General features: G+C 46.4%; 1 protein-coding gene across 1 annotated transcript in view; it reads left to right on the top strand.

Annotated features, from left to right (window-relative positions):
* Window positions 1–128: 128 nt before the first annotated feature.
* Window positions 129–12,500, top strand: part of LOC308172167 (5'-AMP-activated protein kinase subunit gamma-1-like) — a gene marked incomplete at its 3' end in the record, with an annotated part of 28,400 nt that continues 16,028 nt past the window's right edge. The window contains exons 1-3 of the mRNA XM_080547078.1: window positions 129–231; window positions 3,012–3,083; window positions 6,383–6,671. Coding sequence (XP_080403204.1) covers window positions 145–231; window positions 3,012–3,083; window positions 6,383–6,671 — 448 coding nt within the window. The 5' untranslated portion in view covers window positions 129–144. The remainder of the gene's footprint in view (window positions 232–3,011; window positions 3,084–6,382; window positions 6,672–12,500) is intronic.

Below are 12,500 nucleotides of genomic sequence, written 5' to 3'. Positions count from 1 at the left end.
GGTTTCTTCGAGGGTGAACAACTTGTGCATTTCGTTTGCAGTTAAAGACTTATGGAATATGCCACTTACTTCTAGGAAAACACGCGCTGGTTCTTTAAAAACAATTGACAATTGAACGTATTTAAAAAGGCAAAATAAAATAAAATGGGAAGCCCAGTGATGGAGTCCAACAAGAAGGATAGCTCGAAGAAAACCCCCAAGAAAAAACGAACCCTTCGTCTAAACATGCCAGTAAGTTCCTTTTTTCCATCTTTCATTAATGCACGAATGACACTACGCGTTTAGGGGACACGCGGTGTTGAAACATTGTATCTCATGACAGACGCATGTGGTTGCAACTTTGTGGAATGCGCATGCCCGCATTGCATTGGCGGCATTGTATGGAGTTATATCGATGTCACAAATACGCAGACTTGTATATTGACAGTTGTCTTTATCTGTTTTGCACCGACAACTGTCAATACAAGTCTGCGTATTTGTGACATCGATATAACTCCATAGCATTGCCAGTGTGTGTGCACCGTGGGGGGTTGCATTACAGCTGTCTCTCTCTTTTGTGATTTTCGGGACATTCCATTGTTATTGTTATTGTTGTTGTTTGTGTAGTTGTACCACCTGACCATGCATGTCACGCTGGTTGCATTGTAGGTGCAGTGATAATCTACAGTAGGCTAAGATAATCAATACATGAAAAAAAGATAGCTACCCACCCCACCCATTTATTAAGGAAGAATGCTATAATACTTGTGTTCTGTAATACATAGTAAATGTATTCATAACATTCACTCCGAAGAGTTTGTAGTACACATTGTTTTAGCCTCTCAGTTTTTAGCTTTAGATGTTCAAATTAATTGGATGTTATTGCAACAGATATGACATGATTATTAGGCTATACTGTATATGGACAACATATTTCCTTGGACACTGCACAATTATGTCAAAGAGTCATCATAGTTATACTCAATAACAACAACAACAGCAACAACAACAACCACAGCAATAACAGTAACGTCACTGTTGAGGTCAACATCAATATCATTATCATCTTTATTTGCACAATCCTGACCTTTGTCCCAGTGGTGGTGCAAGCGTGCAAGCCTATATCACCCGATAATTCTTCAGCTAGGCTACTAAAAATAGGCTTTAGGATACAGATTTAGCAATAGCACGGTCGTTGTCATATACCATCCACAGCCAGGGAATCATCTCGACCCCCTACTCACCCTCCCTTATGCTGCTCTGCATGTCTGCACCCCCAAAACACCCTAACCCCACAGAGGTCTATGAAACCTTCCATAACACTTCAAACACACCCGTATTGTTCTCTTTCATTCATGCATGACTTGTAATATTATTAGGAACATAACAGGGTAACTAAAGTGGTCAGGGTGAAGTGAACCCCCGGTGTTTCCATGTGGGGAGAGTGGGCAGCCAGTGGTGGCCGAAAAGATCTGCTGTTTTGTTTACAACTGTCTGAAAGAGAGGAAGCCCAGGAAACAGCTGGGGGGAAAACATGCCTCTCTCGACCCACTGAGTCATCATTCGCTGTGTGCACCGTAACTAAGGGCAACGAGCGAGAAGAGAGAGACGGACACAGAGAGAGAGAGAGAGAGAGAGAGAGAGAGAGAGAGAGAGATTTGATTTAATCATATTATTCTGGCGTCCCTCCTCTCCCTGCTCCAGCGAACCAAATGACAGATTGCATTTGCTGAATTTTATTTGGGTTCTACGGTTCTTCGTATCTTCTTGAGAGAACCAAAAGATGCACTTTTTAATCTCTGGCCTTGATGGTGTATATATAGAGGCTATTTCTGCCCAATCGTGAATTATTTGGTCTGGGTGTTTTCGCTCAGTCGGAACAATGACTTGTGAAATGTGCACAAGGCAAACAGCTTATTGTTAATGACAATGCATTGTTATGGTCTGTGCCGACCGCGTTCCTTCTGGTGCAGCTCACATATTTCCTTTGGATGGCGTCCATGAGATCCAGGCAATCACATGTCCCTGCCCTCCCACCTCCAGGGTAATGCGTGGGCGAGAAGAATACCTCCAGACATGTGTATACAGATCTACTCTTCCGTCCACATTTTATCACCAGACTTGGCGTTTTATCTTTTGTAACATGTAATAGAGAGGATTGGAATGTGGACGGGCGTAGGAATGGCCGAGGTGGTTTGACATGTTTCTCCTCTTTCAGGGCAGGACACTTTCAGGAAATAGATTTCAGGTTTTATTAAAGATGCACTTCGTAGAAGTCGAAAATGAAGAAATATCTTAGAAATAAATTCCTTTTAATAGCACTGACTGTCATAGTCAAAAGTGACTAACATTCTAGTTCCACTTAGATTAGACTGTAAATAGCCAAACATATGGCCAACATCACATGATGTTGGGAAGAACGCTGTCACCTGCCATAACATGCCACTTTGGTTTATCTGTGGCATTTTCTGCATCTTTAGTGATGAGCCTTTGGCATTATCTCAGTGACACCAAGCCCCCGCTTTCTCTCTCCCTCCTTCCCTCCCTCCCTCTCTCTCTCTCTCTCTCCCTCCTTCCCTCCCTCCCTCCTTCCCTCCCTCCCTCCCTCCCTCCCTCCCTCTTTCTCTCTCCCTCCTTCCCTCCCTCCCTCTCTCTCTCTCTCTCTCTCCCTCCTTCCCTCCCTCCCTCCCTCCCTCCCTCCCTCCCTCTCTCCCTCCCTCCCTCCCTCCCTCTCTCCCTCCCTCCCTCCCTCCCTCCCTCTCTCTCTCTCTCTCTCTCTCTCCTTCCCTCCCTCCCTCCCTCCCTCCCTCTCTCTCTCTCTCTCTCTCTCCTTCCCTCCCTCCCTCCCTCCCTCCCTCCCTCCCTCCCTCCCTCTCTCTCTCTCTCTCTCTCTCCTTCCCTCCCTCCCTCCCTCCCTCCCTCTCTCTCTCTCTCTCTCTCTCCTTCCCTCCCTCCCTCCCTCCCTCCCTCCCTCCCTCCCTCCCTCCCTCTCTCTCTCTCTCTCTCTCTCTCTCTCTCTCTCTCTCTCTCAGGACCTCAGTGCATTTACATTCCCTATCCTGGATGGTGAGACTGAGGATTCAGATAAGGATGCCCCTCGGAAGGTACAGTAACATATCCCCCCCTCCTTGTACCTCACGGTAGCACACAATAATACTGTTCATCTCTGCTGCTAACCCTATCTGAGCTCCACGTTTGGACACAGCCATGTCATAAAAACAACTGCCCAAGAGGGACATAAATGGGACGATAAATGTTTCTGAATCCTAATGCGAATAGATAGGCATCGTCTCTGAGCCTTCAGTAAGGAGGGCTGCTCGAAGTAGTGGGCGTCGATGATCTCCCCCTGGAAGGAGATCTCACATGACCAGGTTGTCAGCGTCGTGATCGAGCACCCCCTCAGGACTGACTGTATGAGGGCTGCTCTTCCTCAAAGCAGGAACCTATGGTTAGAGATCAGACAGACAGTACTCCAGCAGGACCGACAGACAGAATTTCGGATGACCGCATGCCTAGCACAGCTTGTATGACTTTAGCGGTTATGCCATTTGAAATAGTCTAGAGACTATCCAATATTCATAAAGCCATGTTCAGGCTTGGTCGTGTAGCTGTGTTGGTCGTGTAGCTAGATTTGGCTGCAATTGAAATGTCCCTGCGCCATTTGACGAATGAGATACGTGAGCAGACGTCCTGCCGCAGCTTCTTTCAATCTCCCAGAGTGCCTCATTGTAAGAACCCGTCCACTCTGCCCAGACATGGTAGGATCGTGTACAGGAAATTGATCCCTGCAAAAGCAAGGTTCCTCTTTGTCGTCTCTACTCTCTCTTGGTCTCATCCACTTTCATCAAGCTTTTTATTTTTTTTCTCCCTGCAACAACCTCTTTTGCCTCAGTTTTGACTTGACTTGGATTATCTTGTTTCCTGTCCCCCCTGAAACCTCTCAATCCCCTCTACCCCCCCGTAGAGTTTCTCTACTGTAAAAAAAATATAAAAAAAAGGAAAAAAGCAACAGATAATTCTTCCTTTTGACTGCCAATGGCCTCTGGCCCGAGAATAGATAATTTTTTCTTGCGATGATTGATGGATAGATGAGTCACTGACTTAGACAAATTTAATTTTTGTTGTAATTCGCTTTGGATAAATGCCAAAAATGTAAATGTAAATGTTGTTTCAACTGAATAGGTATGTGGTGAGTTAACCACCTGTCCGTCGTGTGTTGTGACTGAGCTGGTACGGTAGATGTCCTGATAGACCTCTCAATGCCGCCTCACTTGCCTAAACACGCTCTTGCACAACCAGAGAGAAAGTTAGTTTGTTGGCAAACAGGGAAGTTGGGTGTGTGCTGTCTCCCTCCCTCACAGATTTGCAACCGGATTGGCTTAAAAGAATTGTGTGTTGGCCTACGTGGGGAGCAGGGCCAGCCCTAAGCAAACAACGTCCTGAAAACATTGTGGAGAGGAGGACCAGAAGAAAGCAGGTCTTTGAGATACACAGCAACATTCTTCGCTGGGGAGGCACAGGAATGATTAGATGATCTTTGATGGGTACGCCTTGATGTGTAAGCCTGTACTTGACCCATCGGCGGAACGTTTTGAAAGACGTCCTCCTCGCCTTGTAGTATTGTGGCGTCGGCCTGATTTGACATTTTGACCTGACTGTGTCGGTCTTCTGAAGTCTGTAACCTCGTGTTGGTTTTGTTCAGAACGATGATGATATGGGTCCCTTATCCAAAATGTCAACGAAAACAGTCCTCTGCAACATTTCGCTGTTTCATCGACAAACGTCGCCCATACAGCCATCAGAGTGGTGCAGCACATGCGGGTCCCTCTCCCTCTCCCTCTCCCTCTCCCTCTCCCTCTCCCTCTCCCTCTCCCTCCCCCTCCGACTCCCCCTCCCTCCCCCTCTCCCTCTCTCTCTCTCTCTCTCTCTCTCTCTCTCTCTGTCACACTCAGTTAAAGATCTACTGTAGGCATATCATTCCCCCAGTTGGCACGAGGTAGGAGTGTGTGTGTGTGTGGGTTGGGAGGTTGTGCTATTTGCATGTTTTGTTTTGTTAGCTGTAGTATTGATCTTGCACATGATACGAGGGAACGTCCCATCTGAGCACGTGTTCGCGTTGACTGCATGGACATAAGCTGGCCCCCATGTAACATGATCTTGGTATCTCTAGTATGCATGACACAAACGACGTGGTCCGTGTCACACTAGATAAAGGGACAGTAGAAAAAAAAAGATAAAGTGCAGGGCTGAAGTGCTGCACGGTTGAAACGACAGGTAGGGATTAAACATAGCCAACCTTTCATCTCACACTCGGGCCAAGATTTTCCTTATCCCCACTTGAGTTAGAGTGAAGGCCTCGTCTTCCCAGGTGGTCAATACTTTTTTTTTTTACACAGTGTCCAGCTGTCATATCGAATGTAAAACAGCAGAAAAGCTTAACTTCAGCCGTCGGGAGCATGGTGAGAAATCCCCCGTCACCCCCAGGTGCTGATGGGGTGACAGCGTGTGCCATCTGGCCTCGTCCGCCTCCCACAGCCATTGGCGACATCATTATATTTTTTGGATCGAGCTCACATGATACTCTGCTGTGTGCTGCTGCTGCTGCCTGGCTGCTACTGTAGAGGCTCCGTGCGGTTCTATAGGGTCATGTGATCACGACCGATTGAATGTGGTCTCGTCTGTCAGGAAAGCAGGGGTGACTTCACGTGATGAATTTCAAAGCTATGAGCATCTTCTCCTCGAGACGGTGAAATCGATCGGTACTTATTCTCCCCTCTGAGTGTACTGCCGAACAAATCAGAAAGAGAGAGCTGCTGTTGCTGAGGTAAGAAGGTGTTGGTCGTTAGACTTACATTTCAACAAATTCATGTATTTGTCTCTTTTTTTCCCCCAACTATGCTGCATGAAATCTTGTTTAATTTACAAAAGTGTTTTTGAAAGGGAACTATGGTTCTGAATGGCTAGATAGTGGATGGATACCTAAGAAGAAGCAGTGTATTGTGGGATGGATGATAAAACAAGGAAGGGAGAAGAACTATTTTTTCCCGTTGTTTTGTCTTGAGGATTGTTGTTGTCGTTATCTCTTGTGGTCGTCGTAAAAGGAGGTTGTAGTCGTTATCTAGTGGCTCATCCTTGAAAAAAGTGTTTTGACGCCATGCTGATGGCCTTGTGGCTTGTTTTTAAGAGTGCAGTCCATAAACCCCCCCCCCCTCCACACACTCTCTCTCCCTCTCCTTCGTTCTTTCTTTCCTTCTTTCTTTCTTTCTTTCCTTCTTTCTTTCTTTCCTTCTTTCTTTCTCCTTCCTCCTCTCTCCCTCTCCTGGAGCGATGTAGCAACACACAAAGTTTGTTTATTTGCATGATAATGATGACGACGACATCTCCTCTCTTTCTTCTCCTTCAGGCAGAAGGCTGCTGCTACTCTGCCAGCCCAACTAAAGGCCTCTTTGTGAGGGGTCCTCCTGCCAGCGGTGCCGGCCGCCCGCCCAGTCCCATGTCCGCCCCTGCCCAGAGCAGGATCAGCCCGGGCTCCAGCTCCCCCAAAAGCATCTTCCCCTACTCCTCCTCCTCCTCCTCCCACCAGGACTCGCCGCCCAAGTCCCCCCGCCGCCTCAGCTTCAGTGGTATCTTCCGCTCTTCCTCGTCCAGCTCGGCCCCCGCTAGCATCAAGCTCTTCTCTAGAACTAGGAAAGGTAAGCGTCAAGTACTGTCTGTCCACAGAACATGCTAGCTAGAGCATGCTAGCTAGAGGCTACAAGGCACGAGGATGCCGCCGGTCGTCCACCGTGACACCACAGCCTCGTTAGAGGAAACGCATCGTCATTATCGCATTCTTGAGAATGTCGACTATGTTACCCGCTGTAGCCCGAAGCATCCTCGGTTAGTTTTGACTTCTGTACTCTTGTCTTTTGTTTCTGAGAAGAGGGGCATGAACTCAGTCTGGTGATGAAGTCAGAGATAACGACTATGCTAGTGACACCAAGAAATGCAATTCAACACTGTGGTTTCCTGGAGGTTTGACGCGCTGAAACCTCAAGGCAGGAAGTTGTTTGATCAGTGCTGCTGTGCTCGATGAGAAAAAAAAAGAAAAAAAATCTGAAAACTTGCCATAGTAAAATGTCATTATGTAATTATACAATGACATTTTCCACCTTGTATTTTGACAGGCACTTATATAATGAATGACCAAAAACAATGTTTTGAGGGAGGAGTTATGGCTTGTCAAACGCCGCAAAGGACAGGAAAAGAGCACCACCACCCATAACTTCATCTATGCACTTACAAGGTTTTCTGGCTTTGATACCTGCTATGGTGCTGCATGTTAGTCAACTGTACTTCAGACAACATGTACTCACCACTGGCAGGCTGCTGACGATTCAAATTTTAAACCGGTTTAAATCAAGGCTTATCTACTAATCCTGTTGCACCAAACTTTAATCCTAGTTTAAACCTAGTTTAATTTAATCCTGGTTTAAAACAGGTTTAACTAATCCAGGATTAAAATGATGATGTGCAACGCGTCTCTGATTAACTTTAAACCTAGTTTACGCCTGGATTTACTAAGCCTGGATTAACTCTAAACCAGGATTAGATTAAACCAGGTTGGTGCAACCCAGCCTTAGAGTTTCCTCCAAGATAGTAATGTATATGCTGCATGAGAGGATCCACGTTCCTTTTATTGCTACACAGGCTAGGTTGGTGTAATTTGTTTTCAGTACAGCATGGTGCTCTACAACCACTGACATACACTGCGATGAATAGAAGACAGACAATGCAATATAGTCCCAATGCCCTGTAAATTGCACTCGGCCCGTGTAACACAGGATCCTTTTCATCTCATTGTCCACTGTTACGTGGTAATGTTTTGGGTACAGTCATGTGCCTTTGTGACAATAATAATAGGTTATCGAAGCTTTAAATGATGTGTTCCAGTCTGTGAACAGTTTGTGTGTATATCGAGCTCACTTTCTGTAACTGTGTGTTTCACAGAGAAAAACTGGCACAGATACTGGTGCAAATCAGTTGTTATGACAGTAACAGTATATGTGATGAATGGCAATAAAGCAGAGGTACTGGGGACGTCAGGTCTGGGCAGAACCTGCAGAACCTGCAGGGGGCAGCAGTGTTCTCTCTGTCTAGAGAGCCAACACTGGGACCACAGGGAATGCACAATGAATTTATAACTCTGTAGTTCAGTTTCTCCTCTTGCATATCTCTCTACATGGGCAAAACCATGACATTTGAACCAATTTGGGAAGTCAACATCATGGTGCTTAGGTTAAGCCTAAATTGCACTCAGAAGCAACACACTGAACGTTAGCACATTAGAGATGCTATGAATATATACGACTGACGTTCATGTCGGAGACAGAGCAGCATCTCTGTTCTATATACCCCGGTAATATTTCCATCTTTCTATAGGTTCCGCAACAGTGTGTGCGTTGCTGAACGCAGCCCTAATGTCCACTGTCTCAACAGGGCTGAGTGAAGAGCGTTCATTCTGGGTGTTTATTTTGAGGGACAGATTATTGAAGGACTGTGGACAGATGGTCTTCCTTCCTTCCTCATTTTACCATCTTATCAGTGTCAACAACTTCCTCCCGGGGAACAAAATGATAGAGAAAGGCCTTTGTTTAGGCTTCAGGTTTCTTGGTTCAGTGAGTGGACTCCAAAGCCAGCGAATCAGATTGAATTACTCAGGTATTGGCCTCTGAGGGCCACTAATCTAAGCATAGGCCTACATTTACCAAATTGCATCAAATGAGTCATTATTACAACTAAATTACATGGTGATAATGTTGCATGTGACCAGTGCCTACGATATGTACGAGAGACCATGACTTGACTTGTTTTCGCTGCCAGTGGAGCAAAGTACGTCAACAGCGCCTCTCCCACCAATTGTCCTCTGAGGGACCTAAAGACCACAAATAAAGCAAATAAAACGACAACAAAGCATTCTGTAGTGGGAGAGTGAAGTGATATATGTCAAGCCAACCTGTCCACTGACCCGCAAACCCGAGCTAACAGTACCTCAATAGTTGATGACTGTTTTTTACCTAATGAGAACCAGCCTGCCAGCGTAAACACCGAAAAAAGGTGAGTCATTTTCCCTGGCTCTTGTGTAGCCATTCTTCCCATTCTCCTATGAAGCGGGGCTGTTTTGGCAGTTTGTAGTGGAACACTTCTGTTAGAGCCAGGCCTTCACCAAGCTGTTCTCTCTCAATAAGGATTGTTATGAATTACCACACTAAAGCACCGTGGTGATTTCGGTGCCTTCACTCAATAAGGAAGTCGTTTTCTTCCTCGTTCCTACGTTGACTGTTAAAGATCCCTGCACTAAGCAAGGAAAAAAGGGTTCGCTGCAGAGCTTAGCCAAGAAGAGCTGCTAAGAGATACTCGAGTAGAGTTCAGATGAATGAAGCACGTTGTGTGTACACGCAACACGCAGGCTTTCCTCCTTATTAAGCAGTCATTTATTGATACGATAATGATATGTTTCAGCTAGGATTTCTTTCATTGGAAGCTGGGCCTTCACTCCACTGTTACATAATAGGTCATTGGATGGGTTTGATTAAATCTCCCTAAAAGTCCATAGCACTGGGATAGTGCTTCTGAGGAATTTGAATATGTAACCCCCTATATAGTGTGAGCGTTAGTCTTAGGCAATGGAAGTATTGTTTTTGTAAGTATCGTACTGTTGCCACAAGGGTGTGCTATGCCCTGATCTTCTCGTGCTCAGTTTCATCTCTCGGTGTTGATTACAGTGAGAGTGTTTAATGATCTGTAATCATATAATAAAACTGTGGATGTTAACCCACCCCCTCCATAAGGGGAACATACGGTATTTCCTTACCACAAAGACATAATCGTTATTCAAGAGAACCTCACCTCGACATTAACTACCTTGTTATGGACCGATGGTTTTATTGTTTAGCCTAAATGTCGATTAAATGTCAGATTAGCACATTGTTCTGATTCCATCCGGGTGGCATTCGCCTCAACTATGACCAGAATGCTCTCTGGTTGTTTTTTTTAACAGCTATTTAAAATGAACTCTTTCCCCCATAATAGTCTGGAAATTGTCACCCTCTCTCTCTCTCTACATGGCAGACGACCGCAGCTCTTTCATGGCCTTATCTGGAAGTGACCAGACTTGTACTGAACTCTTCACACGGGCAGGCATTTTGCCCCCCTCCTCCCCCCCCTCCGTCTCTCAACCTCTTCCTCCCCCTCTCTCTCCTCTCTAACCCATGTGTGCAGTAAATAAAGGAGCAGTAAAGTTATGATGAATTGTCCTCGATCTCTGCCCTGACTGTTCTGAGAAGGAAGTACACCGAGAAATAAGAGGGAGAAAAAAATAGAGAAGAAGGCGGAAACAAGGATTGTAATCATGTCATGAAAAAATGTGTTTGTTTAGATGTGTTTTCTTGTTTATTTACGAAAACTAAACCTTTTCTTGGAGTCGACACTCAAGGAAGTAACACTCCGATTGAGTTTAATTGAAATCTCATGCTTAAGTCCAGCAGTCACCTAACCTCCGTGACATGGCAATGAAACTATTTAATGCTCCTATAAAAACCCGGAGAGGCTCGACAGGGAAATATAGGAGGTCAAAGGTGCGCCGTCCACCTCAGCGGACCTATTGAGTCTCATACATTCACTCCTGACTGGTTTATTGGTTTGTTTGGGCTGATTAGCTCTGTTGCATAACGTGTCATCGGAGACCCGGGGTGGTGTGAACACTAACTGGGCCATCTGCTAGAAGCAAGAGAGGAGGGGGTGGGGGGGGTGTGTGTGAGTGTGTGTGAGTGTGTGGGGGGCGCTGTATTGAGTGGAACCCATCTGATCAGCTGACTGCACACAAGCAGAGACCATAGGACATCATTCCCTTCCCCCCCCCCCCCCCCCACTGTGAGCTGAGGTGGTCTGGTCTCAGCACTCATAAAGGTTAGTCGCCGTGAGTTACTGGGACAGAGGACTGGCTGCGTAGGGAGGGTGACACGACTCAGGAGCTCCGAGCTCAACATAACCTTTAACATACCATATTCGTGTCCCCGCACAGTCGTGTTGGGCTGTTCCACCACCAGTTAGTGGGGATTTGTGTTGTACGGCGTGAAGTTCGATAACAAACAGAACTAATGTGCATGTTTTGAGTGTGCGTGTATACAGTATATGAAGATAAACTGACACAGATGTGCCTATGCTGATTTTAATTTGTCTGTGAGGGAGGCAGGGGGGGGGGGGGGGGGCGGATAAAAAAGGGGCGGGGGGAAATAGGGAGGCTGTAGCCAATAGCTGGCGAATCCTTCACAGGCTGGCCTCCTTTTACAGCTTGCTGACATGCGTGCTATATTAAAGAGACGCCACCCACAGCTGCACCTGACAATTTACACCACTGACGCCACCGGTACTCGTGTGCTGCTTCTCAGTGAGAGTGAGAGCTGAGAGAGAGCTTAATAGAGAGTGAGACAAGAGACTAGGAGTGAGAGAGAGAGAGAGAGAGAGAGAGAGAAGGAGCGCCAAAGCGAGAGGCATCGTTCTGTGCGTGCTCCGCATCCCTTGTGAGAGGGACCTTTCACAGAGGACGTGTGGAATTTCCAGCTTTCGTGCTCCCCGTGTCTTGGCTACCGAGTGTGTGAGCCGCCTGCCGTCGACATAAATACCTTGGGAGGGTGCCTTTTCTGCTGCCTCTGTGCTTTCTTGTTTCTGTCAAATTTTTTATGTCTAGACAAGCAAACGTGTTTGTTTGGCAAAGCCACCGCAAGAGTCTTGTGGCCAAGTTCGTACTAAAAAAGGAATACAAGCATGAAGAAAGACCATGTCTAATTAAAACGACAACTCTGGAACTGTAACAACCTGTAAAAGAGAGAAGGATTTCCTCAAACTGAAAATATCTGCTCCTCCAGGGACTTAAGACAACCATCCTCTTCAAGATAGTCCGTTACCCGAAGAGGTCCCTTCAGACCCTTCCCTGTGGCACATTATCTAAGGAACTGATCTGTTATCCAGTCCAGGCAGAGCTATTCAACTAATCTCACTCAGTGACTGTTTCAGTGAAAAGTGCATCATCTGAGGAACCAACCCTAACCAGAAAACCAGACTGACTCACTAGCAAGGAATTTGGATCCTCTGTGGAACCAACTCTATCCTAAGCTATTTGAGTAACTTCGCTCAGAGACGGTTTCAGTGGGATCCTACCGGGTCAGGACAAACCCCTACAGCTCCGGTTCTATTTCGTCCCTGATCAAGCTCTCTTTTACTGTCTTCCTCTTCTCAACCATGGTTCAGGTGGGGTAACCTCTCCTCTCTTTGTGACCTCTTCTGGTGCCAGAAGTGTGCCCCTTTGTTTCGACGGTTCAGACGGTCATGGACGGTCAGACTTGATCTTGAACCCAACAACCGCTGCTCTCCATGAAGAGGTTCGGCAGCCTGAGGAGGAAGAAGCACAAGGAGCAGGATGGACTAGCGGGGAGACGGCAGTCCGAGCCACCATGTCTGCCCGGTAACGTCAGCGTTCTGGT

Source organism: Nansenia antarctica (genome assembly GCF_963989245.1).
Source record: "Nansenia antarctica genome assembly, chromosome: 16".
Classification (NCBI taxonomy): domain Eukaryota; kingdom Metazoa; phylum Chordata; class Actinopteri; order Argentiniformes; family Microstomatidae; genus Nansenia; species Nansenia antarctica.
Note: the sequence above shows the minus strand (reverse complement) of the source record. Positions and strands in the feature narration are given on the sequence as shown.